The 25,960-nt window shown below is 40.7% G+C and overlaps 2 protein-coding genes across 3 annotated transcripts; both read right to left on the bottom strand.

Moving 5' to 3' along the window:
• Positions 1 to 540: 540 nt before the first annotated feature.
• On the bottom strand, positions 541 to 5,073 carry PDCD7 (programmed cell death 7). Its single transcript, XM_080350973.1, has 5 exons — positions 4,328 to 5,073; positions 3,123 to 3,261; positions 2,542 to 2,778; positions 1,866 to 1,953; positions 541 to 1,472 (listed from the first exon to the last, which is right to left on the bottom strand). The coding sequence occupies exons 1-5, from the start codon at positions 5,051 to 5,053 to the stop codon at positions 1,355 to 1,357; spliced, it is 1,308 nt and encodes a 435-aa protein (XP_080207099.1). The 5' UTR covers positions 5,054 to 5,073; the 3' UTR covers positions 541 to 1,354.
• A 345-nt stretch (positions 5,074 to 5,418) lies between these two features.
• Positions 5,419 to 25,724, bottom strand: CLPX (caseinolytic mitochondrial matrix peptidase chaperone subunit X). 2 transcript variants are annotated; one of them, XM_080351453.1, is made up of 14 exons: positions 25,590 to 25,724; positions 22,851 to 23,011; positions 21,249 to 21,366; positions 16,161 to 16,315; positions 15,213 to 15,372; positions 13,977 to 14,018; positions 12,701 to 12,877; positions 11,663 to 11,827; positions 11,229 to 11,317; positions 10,550 to 10,714; positions 9,256 to 9,555; positions 8,664 to 8,756; positions 8,317 to 8,423; positions 5,419 to 7,234 (listed from the first exon to the last, which is right to left on the bottom strand). In XM_080351453.1, the coding sequence occupies exons 1-14, from the start codon at positions 25,657 to 25,659 to the stop codon at positions 7,144 to 7,146; spliced, it is 1,893 nt and encodes a 630-aa protein (XP_080207579.1). In that variant the 5' UTR covers positions 25,660 to 25,724; the 3' UTR covers positions 5,419 to 7,143. The 2 variants fall into 2 exon arrangements, with proteins under 2 accessions (XP_080207579.1, XP_080207580.1); XM_080351454.1 differs by lacking the exon at positions 13,977 to 14,018.
• Between the last annotated feature and the right edge of the window lie 236 nt (positions 25,725 to 25,960).

The raw sequence follows: 25,960 nt of genomic DNA, 5'->3' as shown, positions 1-25,960 counted from the left end.
CATGGTAATTTGTATTTTGGGGTGCTATAAGTAGGCGTTATACACAGGAGCAAGACCTGCAAACTTCTGAATGCAGATTAATTCCAACTCTATTAAAAATTACTAATTTGTGTGTTCTTACTAGCAGAAATCAATGCAAAGCTTCAACCAAGAAACTATTAACATTATACATAAGGCCCAAATGTTGAATTTTGGCAAGTACACATTCCCTCCTCCATGAATTACACGCTGTAAGGAATTGGGGAGATTAAATCCATTCCCACACACTAGGTCTAAGCAAGAATAATGACCGCAGCTCTGGGAAGATGCCATGACAATCTGTGCAGAGCAGCAAAGCCTCAAACCCATATGGCCAGTTACTCTGTCAAGCAACACAGACGGCTTTGAAACCAGCCGCCTCTGTCACCTGGTAGGAGGGAGAAGTTCCTTCACACAAACCTTTTGTCAGCAACTCTCTTCACATTGGAGTTGTATTTGATGCCAAGTACTAGAACAAATCTCTCCCTCGGAGTAAAAATGCTTCGAACAAATAAAAACAAATCCATTTTTGTCTGTTTATTCTGTACAAAAGAACAATTTACAAAATAGAGCTGTGTTTTTTTAATCAAATATTATATCCATGATCTGTCCCTACACAAAAATAGTTATAGAGGCAAAACCAATTACAGTAGCTTAGACTTGAGATTTTACTGTTTTTTTTCCAGCAGGCTTATTAATCAAATTTATGTGTGTTCACACGGCTGTCTGACCTATTTCACCACAACTGGGAATTTTTTCCATGTTGTGGTACCAGTCTTAGTCCACAAAAGTAAAATGTCAACAGCTGCTTAAATCAACTTTGAAAAACCTTGTCTTGTTTTTACTTCAGAATTTGTTTAAACTTGTAACAGGTTTGTTTCTACACACAAAAATATGGAAACTATTTTGACAGTGATGCCTGATATGCTTCATTTAAGAAGAAACACATATTTACTAATGATCTCTTTTTTATTTTTTAAACTTCTTTATTTCTAGAGATGTCATCAACTGGATTTATGTTTACAAAGATAAAAGCCACTAAAAATAGGATGTTAACACTGGCACAAATACCCTTGCTGGCAACGTTTCTTTATAGAGACTAAGACTTTTTAAGAAAAATTCACAGCAGGATTGTAATTCTGTACCACAAGATGTCTGGCAGCTCTGGGCTTGCTCAGGTATTTCCCTGCAGAGTCTGGTGGCAAAAGCAGTTTTTATTCTTCAAGATAATCCAGCACCTTGCTACTGAAACAGAGGATGAGACTTCCTCTTCGGACATTTATGCAGATAATTGTAATGAAACGTTCTTCCAATGTTAAAATAATTTATTACTAAGTTATCTGACAGCAGTGGCCCAAGTGTCATTTGTGGGGAGACTGGGAAGGACCCATCCTGGAGGGATGCAGCTTCCTTCAGGGTGATCGGCTGGCACCAAGTACTGGTCCCACTCATGCCTTTAACAGAAAAAGCCATGTTTGAGAGAAGAGCTGGTATCAGTTTGGTAATAAGATTTATTATACACTCACATTATGTATTTTTTCCATACTGATCAATGCACAACATGCTGTAAATTGTAATCTGAAACTTGTTTTTCAAAACACAAACATGAAAATTACATGTACTGTTATATTAAAGACAATGGTAATGCATGGAAGTGCACTCTGCCTCACGTGGGCATCTGCTGAGTACAACTCTACCAAGCTAGGAGCTTGATCCTTAGCTGAAAAAACAGGAGAATTCATTGCATAACCATATTTGGAAGCTTACAAACCAAATGAGACTAGTTTTATAAAGTCAACAAACAATACTTGTCAGCTTTGGTAATAAAATAAAGACTTTGATTTTACCTGATCTGGATGAGAGCTGCTACAGAATGCTCTGCCTGTAAGTAATAGTCTCGGAAGGGCTGCAATAGATGGGCTAGAGGAAATTCATCTGTTAAAACACAAACGCAGAAATTGTTCAATAAATCAGAGACACTGTTGATTCTAGAAAGCCTTAGAAGCCCCAAATTTGCCAACTCATTTGCTGCTCCCCAGCTATAACTTGAAATCTCTTCGCTATATAGTAAAGACTATTTACATGTTTTGCACGTCTCCTCATCCTTAGAGCTGTCAGAGGCAAGACAAGCAAAACTTTTCCTTCCTCCATCCCCTAAACAAGAACATATGGACCCTGAAGCTTTACAGACAAATCGTACTTACCACATCACCAGACTAAAGCATCTGTTGGGTGCTGGAAGTCTCCAATCTATTCTGTTTATTCTCACTTCAGCTTAATCTACAGCCTTTTCTTGCAAAACATTACGAAACGGGCTTGAGATACACTACAGTCTATGCTGAAGAGCTAAACAGTTTCTTACATCACATTTCAAGAGTACACTACACTTATCCCAGCTTCTCCTCAGACCATTAGTTACTCCAGGGGATTATTTCTTTCTCAACTATTTTCATGCCTGCATTTTAAACCCAGTATCTATGAGATAGGGGAGTGCTGTGGAAAAATCTGTCATGCAGAATTTACCTGGGTCCCCAAACAGCTTGGAATCAATTTCAAGTTTCTGCTGCAGTAGTTTTTCCCTTTCCTTCTTCTGCTTCTTTTCCATTTCTCTCTTCCTTTCCTCCTCCTGTTCTCCCTCCAACATTACTCTCAGTGCTCTCTCCTCAGCCTCATACAGCTCTGTGCGATTTTTAAGCAGCGTTTTGAGACTCTCCACCTGATTTTCAAATGCTTCGTCTGCTGAGGGGGGTGGACAAACACCTAAAAAGAAGGAGAATTAATTTAAAATTTTCGAATTCAGAAGGGGCTCTGTCATCAGATGAGACAGGGGAGCTGACAAAATCTCAGAGGAAGGTGAGCTTGACCATGAGCAGTGACAACCATGTTACTGGAATAATTCTTCTATCAAAAAAGAGATTGGAAACGTAGGAACGCAACCACTGTATTCAGTGTTTTATAGCTCTTCTTGCACAACAATGTAACTAAAATGACTAATAAAGAACAGCTTTTTCAAGCTGCACCTTGCTAGTCAGCACAAGGCGGGTTCATCCTTTTATTTCCTGTGTGTGCAATTAAAGAAGCCTGGTAAAACCCTCACAACCAACCTTTCCTGCCAGCGGCCTCTTTTCTCAGTTTCCGAAGCTTTTCTAATGCATGCAGGATGTCCACCATCCTCTTTGTGTCTGCTTGCTTCTTCCGTACTTCAGACAAGACACTATCAGCTGCAGCTTTAAGTTCTTGTTCCTATAAAAGAAAGAATAAACCAGGCAAGACATGAGATATCCCACATAGACAAGAAAAAGTTGCATCAAAAAGATGAGCAAAGCACTGGAGGTCAGATTATCTTCCTAGTAACACAGCTGTAGCAAGTAAGTCAAACATCCAGCCTTGCCTTTTTATAAAAAAGCTGAAATGCAACAGACTTCAAGAAACAAAACAAAAACGCTGAGCTACTCACAAATTTGGGCCAAATAGCTTGTGAATTCATAAAGCCTCATAACCTTTAACCACAGAAAGTTAGGAAAAACATGGGATAAACCATCCTGATTCTAAAGTTCAGGAATTCGAGATCATTAATACAGCACAGATTCAACACAAAACCTTTTTCAACAGCTGCTCCGTACCAGCCCAGCAACAAACCTCGAAGGGCAGCACTTCAGCCAACAGCCAACACAAAGGTGCCTACAGCACTTCCCAGCAAGACTGACTTGGGGTGGCTTGTTTGGGTTCCTTTTTTTCCTGCTTTAGAGTTGTTTCACCTCCTGGTGAGACCGAAGAACTTGCAAACAAGCACCTTTACAAGGATGCAGGCTTATAGCTACCAAAACAGTATATCATTCTGGTTGGGAGAAAGCCTCAAGATCATCAAGTCCAACCGTAACCTAACTCTAGCACTAAACCATATCCCCAAGAACCTTGTCTAAACACTTTTTAAACCCCTCCAGGGTTGGGGACTCCACCACTTCCCTGGGCAGCCCATTCCAATGCCCGACAGCCCCTTCTATGAAGAATTTGTTCCGAGTGCTGGCAGCCGCAGGGTGGCTGTGGGCAGCATGGGGCCAGCTGGCAGCTCAGGACCAGCGAGGAAAACCTCCACCCGCAACCGAGAGCTCAGCAAGCGCTTAAACCACAACTACCCAGGTGAAAAGGTGAGCAAAGCGGAGGTGCCCACCGAGGCTCTTAAGGAAACAGCGGGGCTGCAGGCCTTGCAAACATCATGTCCCCAAGCAAACCGAACCCACGCAGCACCCAGGTGGCACCGAGGGGGCAAAGGCAGGTGTCAGCCAGGAGAGGCTGCATGAGGCCGTACCCGGTTCTTCTCCTCCACCTCCTGGATGCACTTGGCTCTCCACTGGTCGATCTTGGCCTCCCGCTCGGCGGCCCGGGCCGCCTCCTTCTCCTTGGCCGCCTTGGCTTCTTGCTTCCTCCTCTGCAGGCGCAGCCTCCTCTTCCTCGCCCTCTCCGCCTTCCTCCGCAGCGCCTCCCGGTAGCCGGGCTCCCCCAGGGGCCGCACGATCTCCCGCAGCTCCTGCCGCGCCGCCTCCGCCTCGTCCCGCACCTCGGCCCAGCCCGCCTCGTCCCCCTCGGCCTCCCGCCGCCTCAGGGCCCGGCAGAGCGCGGCCAAGCGCGCCACCGGCCGCAGGGCCCGCACCGCCAGTTCCCGGGCGCTGCTGGGGCTGGCGGCGGCGGGAGGCGGCGGGGGCGGCTGCGGAGCGGCGCGGCAGCGGCCCAGGAACTGCGACAGCCACAGCTCATCCTGCTGCCGCTGCGCCGCCGCCGCCTCCTCCTCAGCGAGCGGCCGCGGCGGGAACGGAGGAGCCGCCGGGAAGTAGGAGCCGCCGCCCGGCGGGAAGCGCGGCGCCGCGTCGCCCTCAGGCCCGGCCGGCGGCAGCGGCGGTAGGAGGAAGGGAGGGGGCGCCGCCGCCGCGAAGGGCCCCGGGCGGGCGGTGGGGCCGGGGAAAGGAACAGGGGGAGGCGGGAAGGGCCGGAACGGCGGCGGCGGGAAGCGGCCGGCGAAGGGAGGCGGCTGCGCCATGTCGGCACGTCAGCCCGCCACAGCCGGCGGCAGCGCCCCCTGGCGGCCGGGAGGACCTGCCGCCGCCCGGCCAGACCTGCCGCCGCCCGGCCGGACCTGCCGCCGCCCGGCCGGACCTGCCGCCGCCCGGCCGGACCTGCCGCCGCCCGGCCGGACCTGCCGCCGCCCGGCCGGACCTGCCGCCGCCCGGCCGGACCTGCCGCCGCCCGGCCGGACCTGCCGCCGCCCGGCCGGACCTGCCGCCGCCCGGCCCCGCAGCTTCATCCGGCTCCATTCAAAAAACACACAAACAAACAAACAAATTCCAAATATCGTAAAATTTAAAATTGCGGGGGATGAGGTCAGGGATGACAACTCTCCACGGCTCGAATATTCGCTTTGTTTTATTCAAACGCCAGAGGTGAAGTACAAACTGTAGTTAAACGGCATTTTGTTTCCTTAAAAAGTTCTTGGTTACATTTGTTCCAAACAACTTTCAAAACTAAGTTGTTGAAGGTTTCACCTAGAATGTTATTTATTTTTTTTAAATCCATTAAAAAAAAAAAAAAGATGAATTAAAGGATTCAGAATTAAAAGCAGTTATATGTTTTTCACTCTACAAAAAGGAAAGTAAGGATGCAGTTACAGACAGTTCACCACAAATTCCCATTTTGAGGGGACTAAGCTTCTCCTAGGAATATCCTCAACTCAAAATGCAGCTTTTTCTGAACCATTAGTGGAGCATTTAACCTGAACAAAACCCACCCTGAAATCCTAAGGGAAGTATCTGTTGAATCTGGCTCCAAGCGTGGGTCATGCTGCTTCAAGGTAAAAACACGAGTATTACATAAAATTTACATGACAAAATATTAACAACAAAAATAGGGTCCAATCCTTTCCTGTCCTAAAGCATCCACTAGACTGAAAAGAACGATTAAAGTTTTTAAAATTTAAATTCAAGCTATTTAAATAAAAGTCCACATATCACTGAAGGACAAAACAAAGATGTAAGCGACAAGTTTAATTCCTGAAACAAATCAAAACCATACAGGTCCTTAAGTGTTTGTTTTACAAAGACTTTCCTAAAGGATTAAATTCATTTTGGTGTAGAACAGAAGGAGGGTTGTTTTGTGGTGAGACTAAAAATCAAAGACGAAACCACAAGATGCAAGACTAGCATTTGAGAATATAACTTAAAAAGCACTGTGTCATGTGAACAATCACTACTGATTACATCAAAAAATATTATACATTTACTTCTTTCATCTCTTAACATTATAAGATAGGTTGGGCAAATACCTGGCACCAAAAAACTGATGCATGATAGTTCCGTTGAACAAAATGTACTATATTAGAACATTAATATTTAAAAATTTGTGTTGACTTCTCTTCCCAATTCCAATGGCTTACGGCTTCCTGGAAATCTTGTTTACCCTTCCAGAAAAAATCAGCACATTACTGACTTCACCTTCTTCCACGGTATTCAAGGTGACTGAAACTTACTCCTAAGGGAGAGGTGAAGAATAGGATATTATTTGATATTGCATTCAAATTACTGTAACAAACTAGTGTCACATTTTAGCAAAACCTCCCAGCAGTGTCAAAGCATGTGGCAGTTTTCCCAAAACCCCCTTGCAAGGATTTCCTCCCCGCCATGTAACAAGTCACTCCAGCCCCCATTGGGCTTGACCTGAACATAAAACCCCCTGTGAGTCGTATCAGGAGCTATTAATAATAGTTTATTCACCCTCTACTAATGATTAATCTAGATTTCCCATTTGTAGAGTAACATTATTGTAAAATCTAACTATTGGCAGCGCCTGCATTGCTGGTTTAGTTTCTAGAAAGAGCAATCCGGGTGCTGCTCTATTTGCTATACATTTTAATTGAACAAGTGTAATATACAATTCATTTTTGAACATTATGCCATCCCAGTCCACACAATGTCCATCCAATAAATCAAGGTGATGTTGCAATAAAAGACACGATCTGATTTATATCTAATCAAGTTCCCCATCACGAGATAGATCCAATGAATCAGACTGAAGCCAGAGGCAATCACAAGGAAATAACCAAGTGCGCTTTTATGCGGGCGAGCGTTCTGACAGTATTTAATGGTTTGCAGCATCTGCTTGCCGAGGCCAGCCTTCCTCCTCAACGCCAGAGTCATACTCTTCTTCAGATGAATCTTTAGTGGGAGCCCTATAATTAAAACGCACGGATCAGATCCTTTAGAAAAGGAAAGAACTGAGTTTCCATAGCTTCTGGTAAACGTGTCACCCGCAAATGTTCCAGCTGCTAAAACCACCTTCTGATCTGAAGATGGTTCTGTGCACATTTACACTATGACCAGTACACAAGTTTCAGTACCGAAAATTCAAAAGGCTACTGAAGTCAGTTAAATAATTTGATTTAATTAGCAAATTTTAAATTTCCAGCCAACATGAATGTTGGCGCTCTACAAAATCACTTAAATCGACTACCACGAAGAGCAATAACTTTCCACTCCAGCCATCCCCTTTGAGACATAGGGTGTGCGGGGCCAAGCTTCAGCACACAGATAATACAAAAAGTCACTCAAAAAAGTTGGTGGGGTGGAAACCAAGTCAGAGCTCCTAAATTTCAGACCTGTGTTTTTAAGCTGACCCATCCCCTCTCAACTCCATCCTTTGTTCACTAAAATTAAGATTATTTTTTTTTAAACCAGATTTGTCCAGTGCTATCAGCATCCAACTGCATCATTACCATAAGACAATCTTTACAACATTAAATCCATTATTTAACAGGAGTTCAGCAAATCAATGATGTAACTTTGTGCCTCTCCACTGCTGCAAGAGCAATGGAGAACAAAACTGCAGCAGCCTGCAGCTTGCATTAAAAAGCAAACCAAAGAAAAATAAACCTACCTCAGTGGTAGAAAGTAGGAGGAGGAAGGAAAAAGTTCTGTTTCAGAAATTTCAGTGCAGTCACAATTAAGCTTCAGATTTTTACTGTTAACTTAGGAGGCTTATAATTTACTTCTGTTTGTACAGGTATATACACACACAAAAGGCTTAAAGTAACTTCATATATGTTTATTTTAAAATTTATATTTAAAAACTAAACAATACAAACCCAAAGTCTCTAGAACAGAATATGCACTAATTCAGCTGTGTACAGTATACAAAGAATCGGATCCTTTTTAGGTTGTGTGCATGGTTTTGGGTTTATACACTTGTTCCTATAGCAAGCATCAGAATCCCTGACATTACTCATCTGCTCTGATACTTCCACTATGATTTTACCTAATGTATCCTGGCTCTTTTTTGCCTTCTACAACATCTTTGTCAACTTCCACGCATACAATGTCAGAATTGGGCACTTCAAACATGGGCTCCAGCAACAGCTTTTCCTACAAGAAAATAAAGGAGGAAAAATAATAATGTTTCTGCATGCCATCTTCTACATAACAATGTGATTAGCAAGTGATTTTCAGAGCTAGAGGGTTTTCTTTGAAAAAAATCTGAAAACTCACATTTTAATGAGATTATTTGTATCCATATAAGACCCAGAACTAATTATCACAATTATGTCCATACACAAACAAACATAGGTAGCTTTATTTACTCATTATGAGACTTAATTTACTCACCATTATAGATCGAAGACCTCTTGCTCCAGTTTTTCTGTCCAGGGCCAGTCTGGCTATAGCCTTCAATGCATCTTCAGTTACATTTAACTCACACTACATAGAGAAAAATGATAAATTTAGTTAATTATTTCATTTATAATACAGTGCATTGCGCGTGAGAGCGTGTTACTGAAAATAACAAACAGTAGCGATTTACTTGTCACAATCCAGACTGTTTAACATTTAAGCTACATATATAAAGCTGCAGCTACACTTTGCTTTTTATTAACATCACCAGTATTGACGATGCCCCTTTACCTACATCATCTATAAGTACCCCTACAGTACATGAAGTGGCTCTTGATGACTGTCAGGCAAGGTCATGAATGTTTATTTGAATGTTAACATGAAAAGCAGCTCAGCTACTTCCACATTACTTGTCCCACAAGGACAGTTCACCAATCTAAACCAGTCAGATTTAATGAGTGTTTTACTTTTTTTCAGAGTGAGGTGCACATGTGGTGGGAAGAAGCAACTTCCATTGATGTTTTAGATCACTTTAACACTGTTTATAAGCGAGAATAATGAAGAGTCACCAAATAAAAATTCAAACCTTATCCATGCTGAAGAGCGCCTGGTATTGAGGAACCACAGCATTTCGTGGCTCGGTGAGAATCCGTACGAGGGTTTTCTCATCGAGGCTGTGCAGAGGAACCACAACAGGCAAACGTCCCACGAACTCCGGGATCATGCCAAACTCAATGAGATCTCTGGCTTCCACGTGACGCAGCAAACGATCCTTTTCTTCAATATCTTCATGCGGATTAGACTCTCCACTTATATTAGCAAGATCGGCTGCTGCTGCAGCCCTTCTGCCTTTTCCCATGTTAGCAGGGGTCCCAAATCCCAGATACTGCAAAACAAATACGCTTACAGAACTATCATAGTTAGGTTTTCTTTATGTAACTAAATCATGTTCCATATGCATAAAAACATCTGGAGTAACTGATGATGTCATTACACATTAATTCAAGCTCAATAAATTACTTGTAATAAAGGCAGTCCCCTTGCACACAATTGGTTTCTTACAGCATTTAATTCCCTCAGTAAAGTATCAATACATCAGGCTAAGAGCAAGTTTTTCTTAAAATAAAAATGGTTAGTAACATGTCCTGATAAGTTCACAAATAACAGTGACACTAAAAAGGGCTCTTTAGAAGCAAAGTAAATGCATGCAAGTACAAGGAAAATCTACACGAATTACTAGAAACAGTCATTTGGATTTCAGTCACTCTGTTTTTAGAAACGGTGCACATTTTGTCAGAATGCTGCAGCCAGAAGAACTGTGTCCCCAGACATTTATTTATGAAATAGTGAACTGCATGACTAGGTATTTTAAGATGGTTAAAGCTCTTAACAACATTTGCTCAAACTACCTGAGGATCAACAGTAAAAGCTTTTTTCTATTGACATCTAAAGGTTTTCTCGGTTTCACCCTTGATACACTCCCACTGAAATAGATCCTATTAAAATTCCTAGAACTGTTTCACATATTCTGTTTTTAAGAAGCACAGGACATGATAACAGCGTACAAAGTTCACCAATGAAATACAGACAGCAAGTCCTCTACCAAGAGCTTTCAAATTTTTTCCCCTATTTTCTTCCTATTTGCACATGCTAAAAATTACTGTGCAGAAGCAGAGACCACTGCAAGCTACTAACAACAGGTTTGTTCTTTGCTGCCTTTCTTAGACTTGACCTCAAATTCACAGATAACAGATGGAAAATCACTGCTCTACAAACAAACTTAGCAGACTTACAAATATACCAAGACCTTTAGGAGTCAGTATAGTAAGCAGTAACTAAGATAATGATTTTTCAGTTCAAATACAGCCTGATGTACTCACTTTTTCATTTTTTCTCCTGCTGATAATTCTGTCAAGACCATTGAAAGCACCAGAAGCTACAAAGAGAATGTTCGTTGTGTCAACCTGCACCGTTTCTCCACGAAGTTTACGAGAATTTTTTTCTGGAACATTTACTATTGTGCCTTCTAGTAATTTTAACAAGCCCTAAGAAGGAAAGAAGAAATCAGCAAAATAGAATTCCACTATATAGCATCATAAAATGTGGCACACCATACTCTGCATATTTTCACAGATTACTTACATTTTTTGCTCCCTTATGACTTTACAGTAAGTGTCTAAATAAATCAGTTTTCCATACAAGATAATCCCACTCAAGGACAGATGAAAATCACACACAAGCCACACTTAGTAATGAGTTGCTTTAAAAGTTTTGTCAAAATAGAAAACATTACCTATTCTTGCCTACATTATGCAACTTGTTATCTGAATGCTGCAAAGACATTTTTCAATTAAAATGTTTCTATGAAGGAGTCTTGAGTTGCTTTTGAGCTGCTTCTTTTTGGAATGAAGACAGATGCGAGTTTCAAAAGTTAATAATTAAGGAAGTGAAGAATTATGACCCTCTATACTCCGATACTATTTGCCATATGACAGGATGATATGTAGCCCTGATGGGCTGTTTGCTTACGAAATAAAATTACCCCACAGAAGTACGTACTTGTTGAACACCTTCTCCTCCGACATCCCGTAACTGATGAATACCAGGAACGCTGCCAATCTTATCTACTTCATCCAGAAAAACAATTCCTGTGGTTACAGAAAATGGATTGAAGGAAGACTCCACTTTTTAACAGAAGCAAGAACTTACACACAAGATAGAACAATTTAAGACAGCAGCAGCCTATTCTACTTCCATACTCTAGATTACAAAAATGCGTGTAACCCTGTCCAACCACAGACAAGAACAAAAACTACAAGATACGCTTAGACTCTCTTTAGGTTTAATATTTCTGATTTAAAGTGTTAAAATTCAGGTACATGCAACAGGAATATAAATTAAAGAGATACTGGTGGTCTCACAGTTTAGAGCACTGAGGCGAGATTTTAACAGAATCTATGAATGAATTCAGGAAATATATCGTAGAAGTTTACCTTGCTGAGCTTTTTCTACATTGTAGTTGGCATCTTGCAGCAGTTTCGCAATGACAGATTCAATGTCTTCACCAACATAGCCAGCTTGAGTCAGGGTGGTACAATCACAGATAGCAAAAGGTACATCCAGGCATTTTGCTAGAGTCTGAGCCAGCAAGGTTTTACCTGATCAAATTAAACCTCTATGTTATAACCACCATATATTTCTCTAAAGCACGCAAACCCAAGTATTTACCATAGTGCCATCATCACCATTACGAGACATTTTGAATGCCAGTGTGTTCATATATTCATTTAAGAATATTTTCCAGACCAGTTAGTTTTCATAAAGGGTGTTTTCTACCTTGGCAAGCTGTATTTCTGAATTCGACTAATAGTACACGTTTGAGGCAGCTTGAAATGAATACAGAATCACAAATAAAATGCCACAAAATATAAAAATCAGAATACAAGTATTTGCATAGATTAAAGATTAAATAAACCAGTAGTCCTTTACAGCTACCCAGGGGCAGTACAAAGTCCAATTGTTCCTGCTTGGAAGTTGGGGAGAAATTGTATTAAAATATTATTTAGTGAGCATTTTCCCAAAATGGTCTGCAAAACGCTACCACTTCAGCACAAACTCTCCTACTTCTTATGAACATACAAATATAATTTCTCTTTTAACCCTCCTGCAACTGATCTGTCCCAGAGGTGAAACAACACTTTCTAACTGCAGCATTTGTGTTTGCCACCTAAAGTGGAGAAACTTCAAATTCATTTTATTTCAGCTTAGTGAAAGTTACATCTTTTCAGCAGCCAGAAAACATAAGCACTAAAAAAAAGCAGCAAACCACATGAATAGACCTTCCTTCCTTTTCAAGGCCATTTAGCTCAGTCTGCTACTATGGCATGAAAGCACAAAAATCCCAGTCTGGAATTCAGTTTAGCTTTTTATAAAGCAAATTGGAATAATCACAAAAGAGGGGAAAAAAAATCACTCACTAACAATCAATCCTAATAAAAATCTGACACCTACAAAAACATACAGTTGTATACCTGATCCAGTTGGTCCAAGCAGCAAAATATTACTTTTTTCAAGTTTTATGTCATCATTGGGTGAATCTAGTACTTCTCCGCCCCGTTTTTCCTGAGGTATCTGCTGGTTCATTTGTTGCTGCATCGATGCCCCTAAAGCGTTACCGTGTGGGCTGATTCCAGCAATCTGCAGTAGTTCTGAAGAGAACAATCACAGAACTGTTTGAGCACTGTTACCTTAAATACACAATAAAAGCATGGTTCTTCTCTTTTGCTCTGCAAACCTATAGTTCTACCTGTACAGAAGTTTACAGATAGGACTGCAACAGAAATCACACAATTATTACAAGAATATGAGTTCCAATTGTATTTTTGCACAAGCATATAATTACATATGAAAATAATTTCCAGTGGTACTGTGGATCATCTAAAAGTACTCCTCTACATTAAAAACAAGGTAAATTTTCAGTTCTAAAATCAACTCAACTGTAATTTTTTTAACACATGAGAAAAAATAAACCCAAACTGTTGAACTCTGTGATGAAAAAGTACAAGAACTGGTGAACTATAACAAGTACCAAAGCAATGCACAGGTCTGCTCTCCAGACTTAAAGACTTGTCTTAGTTCAGTTGCTACAAGTTTTGTCTCTACACGTGGATACGGAAACTAGGCTGGATTTTCTTTTTTCAGAACACCACTTTTAATTGGCTTGTAGGGCAGGTTTAGAAGGTTTGAAGAAGTGTAACTGGGACCACAAATTGATCTACACTAGACTAAGAAGTAGTTCAATAGCCAGGGAGAGTTCAGTAGACTGAAAATAAACATAACTGACATCACTCGGACCAAAAAACCAAAAAAACAGCAGCATTCTGAGGTTCAAGGTGACAGTGCCTTTCAAGAGTACAAATACCCTGCAGAAAACCACTGCAAAACTTCCTTTATTATCTACCTCACATCATATTCTGTATGGCATTACTAATATAATAATATCTCAGATCTAAGTAAAAAAAAATACTCAATTTCATTTGGTCTCCTGAGAATAATTCTAAGGACAAATACTTATTTAACCAACTTCATAAAAGGTATTTTTACTATTTATCTGCTTTCCACCTAGAGCTAGATAAACAGTCAAATCCTAGTCATTTCAGTTAAAAACACACTCAATGCCATCAATTAGATTTACTTGCAGAAGAAAAGCAATCAGCCGTTCAAACTGGTGGTCACTAAAGACTATTCTACATTAACATCAAAAGAGAAGATATTGCAGAGGAGGACATGAGGAGAGAGTTCACTTACTTGTAAATCTGTACTCATCCTCCCGTCTTCTGATTTCTAATTCTAAGAGAGAGGATGAAAACAGTAATAAAAAATAAGTTTATAAAAGCTTAGAAATTCTCCACCTCTTGCCCTCTTCTGAATACATCTCATCACTGTGTATGAATGTATTTCTGACAAGAAATCCCACCATGAATTAGTCTTTATTGCTGTCAAAATTAACCCAAAACCCTATGTGCATGCTTTTAAAATGACAGCAAGCTTTCTTCTACTTAAAACAGTAACTATCTATTACCTCTTAAGATTTTAATTTTAAAACTACTTACAGAAGGGAAAAAAATTGCTATAATTTTGTTTTGAAAAGTCTTCCTTAAACTCTCACATTTATATGTGAGTGTTACAATGTAACATGTCACCTATTTCAGTATGTCCATTACGAACATTCACTGTCAGTCCCTCTGGATGTGCAGCACCAATCTATCTTTCTGGGGAGGGTCAGGAACTTCCCTGTGCCAGCGACACAACTGCTCTCCTGCCACTACCAGAACAGGGCTACTAATGTTTCCCCCTCAGTTAAAATGCTTCTTTATATAAATTAAAAGCAAAACAAAGAAGTTTTCTGTTTGCTTAGTGTACTATTTATTGCAAGATAGAACAAAACACCTTAAAAAAAAAAAATCAAGGCTTGAATCAGAGACAGTAACTTAATCCTACTTCTAAAAATAAATTAGATCAACATAGCTACACACTTACTCAGTAGCAAAAGTACTGCCAAGAGTAACTCCATCTATACCTGATAGACATGGAACAATACAGATGGTGACCAGCAGATGCTGCCAACCACAGCAAGCAGGGTTAGAAAGGCAGCTATTAGTCAAATACACTCTGCAAAATATTGTCTTCATCACCTGCATTGTTGCTTGCAGATTAAGCAACAGATTTATGGTTAAGCAGTAAGTGAGATTAGAAAGAAAAATTTCAGAGGTTCATTTTATAAAGGAAAATACCTAATAATACGTCAGTAAAAACTGCTAAATGTTTAATACAGTAGGCAATACCCATAAACCTTCTGGATTACTATTCAAATAAATCACAGAAGTTCACATACAGTGAAAATTAAATTTAACAGAAATTCTTTTAGATAATTTCAATTATAGAAAATCTAGTGTCAAGGCAAAACTCCTCAGGTTTCTTAAATTAGGGACCTGAAATGTTAAGTTTTATTTGACCAGAAAAAATACCAAACATCACACAAACCTCTTGGTGTCAAAGAAGTCTGCTTTTCAACTTCTGCTTGCTGCCTCAAGTTGGCTGGAATATTATTGTAGATCCTCTTGTAATGATTGTACACAGCAACTGAAAGCACCTTCTTCGCAAAACACTGACCAACAACATATTTGTCGAGGTAGTTATAAATCTGAAAAAATAAGTCAATCTTAGTAACACTTCTAAATCACCTTGCAGCAGAAAAAAACACTATATTGTGCCAAAGATGGACTTTAGTCTAAACCCACCATTATAGAACTGAGAAACAGAACCCAACATGTAAAATACAAAATATATTCAGTAAGTTTACTTAAAAACATGGTGCTTACACAATCATATTGTGTCCATCAGTCCTCCCCTACTAATATTGTCCCCCCTTGTCACTGTCCCCCAAATTTGTAAGAAGAAATTTCAAGAATATTTAATTTCTTAAATGAGGCCTATCCAGGAGCCACATGCAGCTTCAGAAACTATTACAGGCCAGGAGGAGCTGAGAAACACAACAAGCTCCCTCAGTATTCAGAGGGGGGAAACCAAATTACTTAAGATGGGTCAGGGCCACAAGCGCATCAGCCACAGGTCTTGCCCAACAAAAGGTTCTGCAGCTACAGAAGGCAACTGCTGACATAAGGGTGCAGAATTTGAGGCCACAGAAGGAAATAAAAAGATACTACAGCTGGTGACAATTGACATTAACCTCAGGGTCACAAGTGAAAAAACTGAAGGTACTGGACTTCGTCATAAGACAAAGCCAGAGGAAAACAAGCCCAGCTACTTTTATTGGATCTATTTGTTCCCTTTATTAGTGCTCTGCTGTCAAAGGTTTAATCTTGAGCTAATCGTCTTTGTTGCTCTGTCACAGGAGGCAGTTATGCACCTGATGCAGATTAAAAAGTAAAGAGTTTCACCGTTCTGCTGGGCTGAAATGAAGAGCTGTACCTTTTTCGGTGGAGGCGGCGGCTTCTGCTGGAATGCCAGTTTCACAGCTTCTGCTGCTGACTCAGGCTCTTTAATGATGCTCTTTTTTGTGTCTGCCTCTGACAGCACAACAAAAAAATGGTGACACTTCTCACACTTCACAAAACGGGTGGAAGCTGCAGAAAAAGCAAAACAAAACGGTAAAAGGAATTGCTCAAACAGCATTAATTCAACTGCCTGAGTTCAGGACAAGCAGCTGTGAGACAGCACAGCCACCTCTGTGCTTACACAACACTTTCCCTTCTTGCACCTTAGAAGCTTTAAAAGCAATTATTTGCCTATGAAATTTGACATAGAAGAAACATAATTTGCCCAAAAAGTCACAACAAAGGGCAGCAACCAAACAAGTGACTAAAATGCAAAAATCTATTTAGTAATTATTCAGCAGCACTATGCTTGGAAGAGGAAATTGCATCTCAGAGTGATGCAAAATTAATGAGGGCTTCTCATTATGCAGGACTGATTTGTAACTGCCAAACTAGCAGAAACAAAAAACATGGTTAGGGACAGACAGCTGTGGTGGCTCCTGCTCTCCATGTCCCACAGGCTGGGAACACCATTGGAGCGAGGCGGTCACTTCGGACGAGGACAGAGAGCGCAGCGGTGTCACACTAAGGGCTCATCCCAACTGCAGGCAGCCGTGGTATGGTCAGGACTTCAAGGTTTTGCCAGATCTTTTGCTTATTTATTTGTACTGCCAAGAGTAGAACAAATTTCTTTCAAATTCCAAAAGCTGAACCCTCCTGCCACTGACCTGGTGAACTCTGCCTCAAGAAATCATGTTATCTGCAAAGAATGGTTTCAAATGCCTCCAAACTAGAACTTGCACTACTTTTTTTTCCTCCCCTGCTTTGGAAAAGCAAAGTTGAAATAATAGCAAATAAACAGTAGAGAAGAATAAATTTCTAAATCAAAATAAATATTTTCTGACCATATTAATATGCAAATCATGTACAATAGGACTGCTTTCAAGTAAATATATTAGTAAATGTATTAAATTAAAAGTAAATGTAGCAAAACAACCACGTGAAAAACTTCAGTGTGAAAACTTCTGATATAATAAAGTTTTTTTGGAAAATGGCTTGAACACTGTCGTCTCAGCTGATTTTAATAACAGCCTCTAGCAATAAACAAGCTGCTTATTTATAACTTGTTGCTGCCTCCCATATAGCTGGCATCAGCAAAAGGGGAGTGGGTGGGTTTTCTTAATATTAAACACAACTTACCACTGGTAAGACAGACCAGCAGACTATTTTAACAATGTAGCACATAATACTGTAACGATCACGGCTCTATTAACTCTACTCAAAAGAAAATTTGTACTAAGAGCTGGAAAGTTCTCCTGGCAACTTTCCAAGTTACTGTTATCAGCCTGATAATAGGAACGCAAAGGAGAACTGTTTGCATGCACTTCTCTTACCTAACTATTATTTAGCAACAATATTTTAAGGAAAAAACACCCAAAACTTTCACCCAATGCCCACTCAAAACACCTCTGATATTCTTAATGACCACAGTGTCATGAGGCTGTTCTATTTACTTCCTTGTACAATGCTAATAGTGAGAGTTATTAGGATGGAATAGCCAGGAGAATACTTGGCCCCTTTACAGGTCCATAGGAATGGTTAAAAAAAAAAATAAAGAGCAAGCTATAAGAACAGTATTATGCATCTTTAAAACATCTTTCACTGAGGAAAAAAAATACAGTGTAGAGCACACTTTTATTAATTACTCCAGCCAGCACAGAAGAAGGTTATTAATAGGAGATCTTCCTAATTTTCAGCAAGACAAATAGGGTCTGTGGTTAGAGAAACTCTGATGTATGGGGTGCCCTGGGGAGGAGACTCGACTATCAAAACACAGCTGTGAAACCAGCCAGTTTCTACCATCCACACAGCAAGGCAGAAAAATAATCAGTATGAGTATCATCAGAACAAAACCACTGGAGAAGCTGGCTCCAAAATGCAAGGAAATTAAGTTTAAGTACAGCTATCTCCCTGACACTGAGCATTCAAAATTGCAAACAACATTGCTATTCTTAAATACTGGCATGTTTTCATGTGTTTGTTTAGCAAACAGATAACAGCACAGCAAAGAGCCTTCATGTCAAATTATCTCACTGTCATTAAGAGGTCTGCAAATATTTACAGTGTGGTAAAACGCAAGTCAAGTGTTGGTTTCAATTCAGGCAACATTAGCACAGAGGCTGCGTTTGCAAAGAGACTTTTCTAAAGTCTGCACGAGCTGACCTTGCCAAAGAGAAATGCCGGGTTTTTACAATACATGCAGGAATCCAAAACAATTGGAGGATTAATCTTAAAAACACTTGTAGGGCTGACATAATGGGCTACTAGTAAGCTGCTATAAGGTGTAAAGTCATGAGGAAAGAGGGCAGGGAAGCTCCTTGCTAGGGAGGACAGAACTAACCCCACGGCATCAGGTGGAGACAGTAAAACAGCACCTGGTTACAGCTTCTCATCTCAAACAGCTTTCGAGCTATTGGATTTCACTCCACATCTTATTTCACTCACGACAGAACTCTCCTTGCAGAGTCTCACAGCCCAAAATAATACAGGAGCTGTTGAGAAAGTATGTTGAAGCAAAATTCCTTTCGGTCTGTGTTATATTTTTCCTTAATTGTTAATTACTGGAAAACCACAGCCAAGCAAACCCTCATGCAAGATTTGTGGTTGCAAAGTGAAGCCCCATTAAAACAAAATCTGCTGAAAAACCAGCCTGTCACACTGCCACTGCACAGCAATTAACTTACTAATAAGCATGGCTTTTATTCAGTATTTTGTTTCCCTACATGTCTCAAAATGACTGAAAAATATTCAAAAACTGAAACAAATGCTAATTGCATATTTTTCTTTGGCTTTAGATATTTACTTAAGGCTCTGCATTTCTGTAATTCAAAGCAGAACTCAGCGAATTCATCATTTTCCCCTAACTAAGCAACATCACAGGCTTACTTGAAACATCAAGTGACAGCATGTTTAATATGAACAGCAACCCATTCATTTTGGGCAGAACAGGACAGATTTTTTAAATTATTATGAGTTTTTGTTTCCTTTTTAGAAACATTTTAAAGATAGTTAGAACTTGCTCTTCTGTTTTCCACCTGCTTTATATTCTACAATTTGTTCAGGAAGCAGCATGCTAAAATTAACAGACTAGACCAAAAAGACACAGGTCCAGAGAAAACCTGACTGTGACTCACAGAAATTAGGACAATTACAATATGTGGTTTCATTTTTTTCAAGTTAGCAATTAACAGAAAACTGATGACTACTTTCTCGGGATAAACAAAAACACCTCACCTGCTCTACACTGTTATTTGGAGTCACTGTGCTTAGTTTGAACTAGTAACACATTTCATTTATAGACTGTAAAACCCTAAATCCTCAGAGCAGAACATGCAAGGATGAGAAAAGTAGATATATTCAATTACCCACAAGCAGACTTCCTCATATTTTGACTTTCATGCTTCTGACAAATCTGACCAGCTGCAACACTGTTTTTAGAAGCAAAAAGTGGTTTTCCAGTCCCAAGCTCTTTACAGCACCTGCACGATTCTGACGTTGTGATTCAAGTGTGGTATCACGACTTGTGAAGTTGAGATTGCCTACACCAGACATTTTCTCCCATAATTTAAGAACAAACTCTCTTCCTAAGAATTATAAATGGTTAAAGATTCCTAGCAACACTAACAATACATTAAATCACATCTCTGCTTTGCAGGGATACGCAGCGATTGTTCCAATTCGGGGCAATGCTTGAACGGTTTTTCCACATAAAAACCACAAACTCCAGTAACAAGGGGAGCAAACACACCAGGGAAATGAGAGAGTTTCAAACTGCCTCTTGTCTGCTCATTAATCATCTGATAAGAAGGTAAATGAGGTTAAAAATCCTTCTATTGTTTTCAACCACAGGTAGTCCAGGAGAGGCCACAATACTGAACACCACACAAGACTGGATTTCTAGTTCCATCAACTAGTGTCAGATTTTTCAGAAAACCTCATAGCCTATAGTTTCAAACAAAAAAAAAATATACTTATTATTTCTGGAAATAGTAGCTGAGGATAAATCCTTCCCTCTAACATAAAAAATATATTGTTATTCTAGAATTGTCTTGTGATTCATGATGCTTAGCATTTTTATTAAATAGTATTTTATACAAGTAGCAGCTAATAATAGCACGTCCACTCATTTTCACCAACTGTGATATTAACTGTTGAACAACTTTATGCTGTCCTTGTCTTAAGCTTCTCACTGCACAAGTCTGATTATGACTTGATCCTTCCTCCTCCAGCCCCACCAAACCGACAACTGATATTCGCTTTCTGACAAGTATTTTCTAGGCTGGTCTCACTAGCACTGAAATAAGGAGAAATGTCTTCAAGTCTGACAGAACCTGAAGTACAACTGGCATTAATCTGGACTGTACTTCAACACAACATTGTTATTGCTGCTGGACACCTGGCATCTGATATATTTTGAATTTTGTATTTGGACTTTGCTGCCTCCTATTTGGAATACAGTATGGACTTGACTTCATCACAGAAGACTGTGCCAGTAAGCCTTTTGTCACATACTAATTCCTCTGCTGAATAAGCACTTTGGTTATAGTACATGCAGCATTAAAGTTTTATTATTTAGTAAACAAAGGACAGACATTACAAACATACATACGTGTATCAATATGGTGCAGAAATAAATATCAGTAGTTTAAAATGACATTAATTATGTGAGTACCTCTTTCACTGCACAAAATGTAATGAACTATGTTAAAACTGCATATTCACAGTTACAGTCCAAATGCCACTACCATATTGTGGTCCGCCACACATCATAGGAATTTCACAAATATATCCACAGAAACAATCCACGCTTACGCCATGGCCAAACTATGCATAATAAGATTTTGTACACTGTATAATCATTTTAAATTCTAGGCAGACAAACTTGGCTAGCAGGACTACATTAGATCACAAATATAACCACATTTGTGGCTACATATAAAAGAAAATATTAATTCGAACTTACACACAAAGGTCTCCACGTGTGTGCACAAGTCCCCACACTTCGGGCAGCGCAGTTGGTTCCCTCCTTTTCCAGAGCTTCCAGCGCTTGACTTCTTACCACCCCCCTCGCTGACAGACTTCTAAAAAAGATTTCCAGACAATTAGCCCCAAACAATGGAGCTGCTACATTCGGCATTTAGCAGCGTGTTTATGCAATCCAGTAATGTGAATATTGCAACAGCTAAATGACAAAACCATAGTCAAGATTTTTTTAAAGGCTTTGAAAACTTGAAGCAAGACAATATAAACATTTTTGAGTGCGCACACATCTGCATTTCCCAGGTTGGCCAGTTTTGGAGACTGGTGGAAGAGGCATCCCATATCTCCATTAGAACTGCTTGACTGTCACTAGAACAGTCACAACCTGAATTGCATGAAGAATGTTTAAACAGTATCTTTCAATGTAATTAATTCTAACCCCAGAGAAGAAAACACATCATACTTATAGAGTAATTTGATTATCACAAAACTGCGTTGATTCTAAGGGTTTCTGAAGCCACAGCTCTTCTCCCATCCTTGACAGATGCTAATCTGGCAGATGGCTGTAGGGTAGGTTGGGCCTATAAAACAAGCATCTCAGAAATAGCTTGGAAATATTTTATTTTTTACTTCTAATGCAGAGTTCCCTGACAGAGACCTTCTCATCTTTCCCTGTGTTATCCTGTTTAGTGGTGCTCAAGGTTAACATTTTTTAAATCTATATCCACTCTGTGCCTTTGTACTTTGATTAATAATAAAAGCTCTTATATTTTAACAAACAGCAAAGACCTCTCTTCCCTTTTCTAAAGTAGTTACCCATTTTTTAAACCCTGCTTGCCCACTCAGTTCTCCTCGCAACCCTTCTCAAGAAAAAAATACTGCTAAAAATGTTTTAACTTCTCTATTTTTTTAATGTTTAATCTGGACCTTCAGAACACAGCTGAGTCACCTGGACAGTTTCTCAGACATCACAACACACCACACAAAGGCAAAGTAAGTGCCTGTGAACTCTCAAAATCTTATTTGCTGACTAAAGAGCAGATTTATTCTCAGGTAATCATTTATCTAAAGAAGCTGTTTATTAACTATAATTCTAGAGAAAGGCTAGGACAAAAATAGATTACAATTTACTAACAAGAATAGAGCTGGTCTCACAAACTTGTCTTGCTTAATGCAACTACCAAGTCAGTGATGAAAACAAACATTTTAAAATGTACTCACTACTTCAATAGCAGGCTATTGAAGGAGAATAGTTCCAGTCACTCCTCTTTCCTGAGATGCTAAAACCTTTTGTGGATTTAATAACATTCTACAAAGTTTTCAAGTGTCCCTTCACGCTAGGCAAAAAGATTTATAAAACTGGAAAAGCATTATAGGATGTTTATACGGTTTTTCTGCCAACAAATTCACAATCCAATTTATTTTTTCTTCACTGCCAGTTGTAGCAATTTGAAGGACCAGAAATGTCAAGAGTCAGTAAACATTTTAAGAAGATTCTGATTTTAAGTGAGGAAAAAAATACTCTAAAAAATATTTAAGAAACATTCAATATAAACTATTGAAAAACCTAATGCATAGAGATTACCTTGCTTCCATCTCCAGAACCATCCTTGCTTGTACCATCCTTTGATGCAAAATATGCTGGTGTTTCTGAAAAGTTTCTAAGAGGAATTCGTCTTAGGGAACATGTTTCAAAAGTCCCAAGTTTTCCTAAGACAGGGATGCGCGTACGACCACAAGTAATACCTACAATCAACCGAAAACATGAAAATAAAAAAATTATTTCATTAACCATTCCACTTTGGGGAAAATTTTGCTGGTGCTACACCAGATAACAAAGCTACCTCGTTAGCACCTGACCACAACATATCCTAGTTGTTGCTATGTGCTGAATGCACACAACTTCTATATATTGTTTCATATTTTCATCCAACTCTTTAGGGACAACACTAAAGAATCAAAACAATGCCTTCTTAAAGTAATATGTTTAAAACATAGTATCTATGTATATGATAAGTACCCAAATCCTGTATGTCAATTAAAAACACTCTAGTTCTAATCCTGATGCCACCAAACCCCAGAACTGATTTACATTAAATGGAACTCAAAGGCTGCAGTAACAGAACTCTGGACACCACAAGTTTCAGCTATTTAGAATCAATTAGTTCCACCACCTTAGCGTTCATCTCATCAAAAGCTGCCTGGATTGTCCAAAAGCAATGCAGAAGTAATTCCAGGCCCTCTACCTTCAGGCAATTAAGAGGCCATTCTGTCACGAATCAGGAAACTTCCCAGTTATGAAACAGATCCTCAAAACGATAAAAACAATCATCATCCAGGACTTATTGTGAAATAATTTAACCTTTGAAGAGAGAGACCTTTGAAGTGTCTCCTTATTAGGCAAAAATGACCCAAGATGTGTCTCAGACTCACGGACTGCACATCTGGATTTGGCTTTCACTTGTGAACTCTACTAAAAACTAGTTTCCAGGAATTTGAGGTAATGCTTGATAAAAAGGTTGTCCTGAGGAAAATTAAAAAGTAGTGTCGTATTTGGCATACGCTGACAGGCACAAGTAAATTCAGTGTAATCTTTGTTGAAATAGCTTATTGCCAACATGAAAAAAAACAAACCCAACCCTCACTGAGAAACTAAACAGCCTTCTCCTCCTCTTGCAACAGCAGCAGGGTTACATTTCATGACGAGGGATGATGTGAATCAAGAAATGTCATGCTTGTTATTTCAACATCTCTCACCACAGACAAGAGCTTGGAATCCACATTCCATATCTCTCATTTAAAGTGGCAAATTTCTCAGCCGCTTTATGTTTTTTTTTCCAAGGAGTTCGGATTAGCATGTTAAGAAATTATGGGAGGCTCCTTTACACCTTATTAACCTTTAATCAATACCTGAGGAAGGAAATATTGACTTTTGGGACAAGCTTTAAATATCTTGAAGGAATCTATTGCCCAAGGAAGTGACAGGGAGACTGTGACAAAAGAAATCTCCTGTCTGTCTCACATAACACTTGACCAACTAAACAGATCCATGCACCAAAACACTCTCAAGTTTGTACCAACCAGCAAGAGCAAACAAGTACCTGGCAGAAGACATAACCTGTTACAACAATGAAAATGCACCTAATGATTATTTTTTTAAGGAACTTTAATGGAAAGCTGAAGCATTTATAATCTCCTTAGTCTGTATCTGTGTTTTAGTCTCATTTGTTCTTTTAGACATCCTTTTTAAATCTGACCAAAAAAAATACAAATTTTGAAAAAGATAACGCTAAAGTTAATTCAGAATGTTACTTGCTTTAAAGTTTATTGTTTCGATGGGTTTACATGAGGCCAGACACGCTGGAGTCGAAAGTGCCTTTCGGCACAAGTGACATCAGAGATGTAAACGCAAAGTCAACTGCAATGAGTTAACTCACCTCTTGAAGGCAATAAATCATCTCAGACTCGTCAGGCTATTGCTGAGGGCACAATCACTCAAAATCTTGCTGGAAATGTGGCAGCAGCAGAGACTGTCAGCACAATTTGGGGGTGGTCTGTCTTTCGCTAAAAGCAGCACATGGTACCGCAACTCTCACTCCCCACAAGAATGTGATGAAAAGGACAAAAGTAGTAAAAAAGTAACTGTCTCCCTGTGCTTCAACTTCCAGTAAGTTGTTTCCACAGCCTCGCCTTCCGAGCTCGTTGGAAATAATTACTTTTTGCTAACTGAGCTCAAGTCTTTATGAGACATGTTTCAAGTCTTGGTTGCAAAAAGGCAGGATTTTAATGAGTCAGCTAATTAAGGTCACTTACTAGCACTGCAGGGTAACACACACAGGACAACTGCTGCAGAAAATCGCTCCTGTTGAAATAAACTCTATTCTTGCGTTACGTTTCCCAAAAGATAGTCCAGTGCGGGCTAATTTTCCAGAACTTCGCACCATGTAATACTGCCCTGACTCCTGACGTGCCACCGGCCACCCGCTCCCACCCCGCAGGGTGACACTAGCAAAAGATTAATAGAAGGAAAAAAGCAACAAAACCCGAAGGCAGGAGCAGCCACCCGAACCCTTATCGCAGTGCGGCAGCGCGGGGCTGCGGGCGGGCTGGGCTCCCGGCGGCGCTCCCCTCACAGCGCCCCGGCGGCCACCGGGACCCCCGGCGGGAGGGCCGCGGGGCGCTGACAGCCGCGCGGCGGCCGGAGGGAGCGGGGTTCCCCCTCAGGAAGGCGGAAGGGGCCGGCGCGCTGCGGCCCTGTGAGGGCCCCGGGACGGCAGGGCCCGACCCCACCGGGGAGCAGCGTCGCGGCGCAGACAGCGGTTACCTCTCCGCGCGGAGGGCAGCGTGGAGCCCAGGAGGCGGGCGGTGGCGGCGCAGCTGTGGCAGGCGGACATGGTGCGGCCGCGGGCCCGGCCCGCTCCCCCCCCGCCGCCGGACTAGGCCTCGCTGGCGGCGGAGCTGCGCGCCCCACCCGCGCCGTAAACACCCCCTCCCCCCGGCGCCTCAGTGACGGCAGCGCGCTGCCGCCCGCCGTCACGGCGCACACGGCGTGGACTACAGCTCCCAGCGGGCATTGCGCGAGGGGCTAGCCTCCGCGAGCTCTGCTGCCGCGCGGGGCATCATGGGAAATGTAGTCCTACCCGCGCTAAGGCCACATGCCCCGCCGCAATGCATCATGGGAAAGGTAGTCCGGGC

This window comes from Nesoenas mayeri (assembly GCF_963082525.1).
Source record: "Nesoenas mayeri genome assembly, chromosome: 11".
Taxonomy (NCBI): Eukaryota; Metazoa; Chordata; class Aves; order Columbiformes; family Columbidae; genus Nesoenas; species Nesoenas mayeri.
This window is presented reverse-complemented; position numbering and strand designations above follow the sequence as displayed.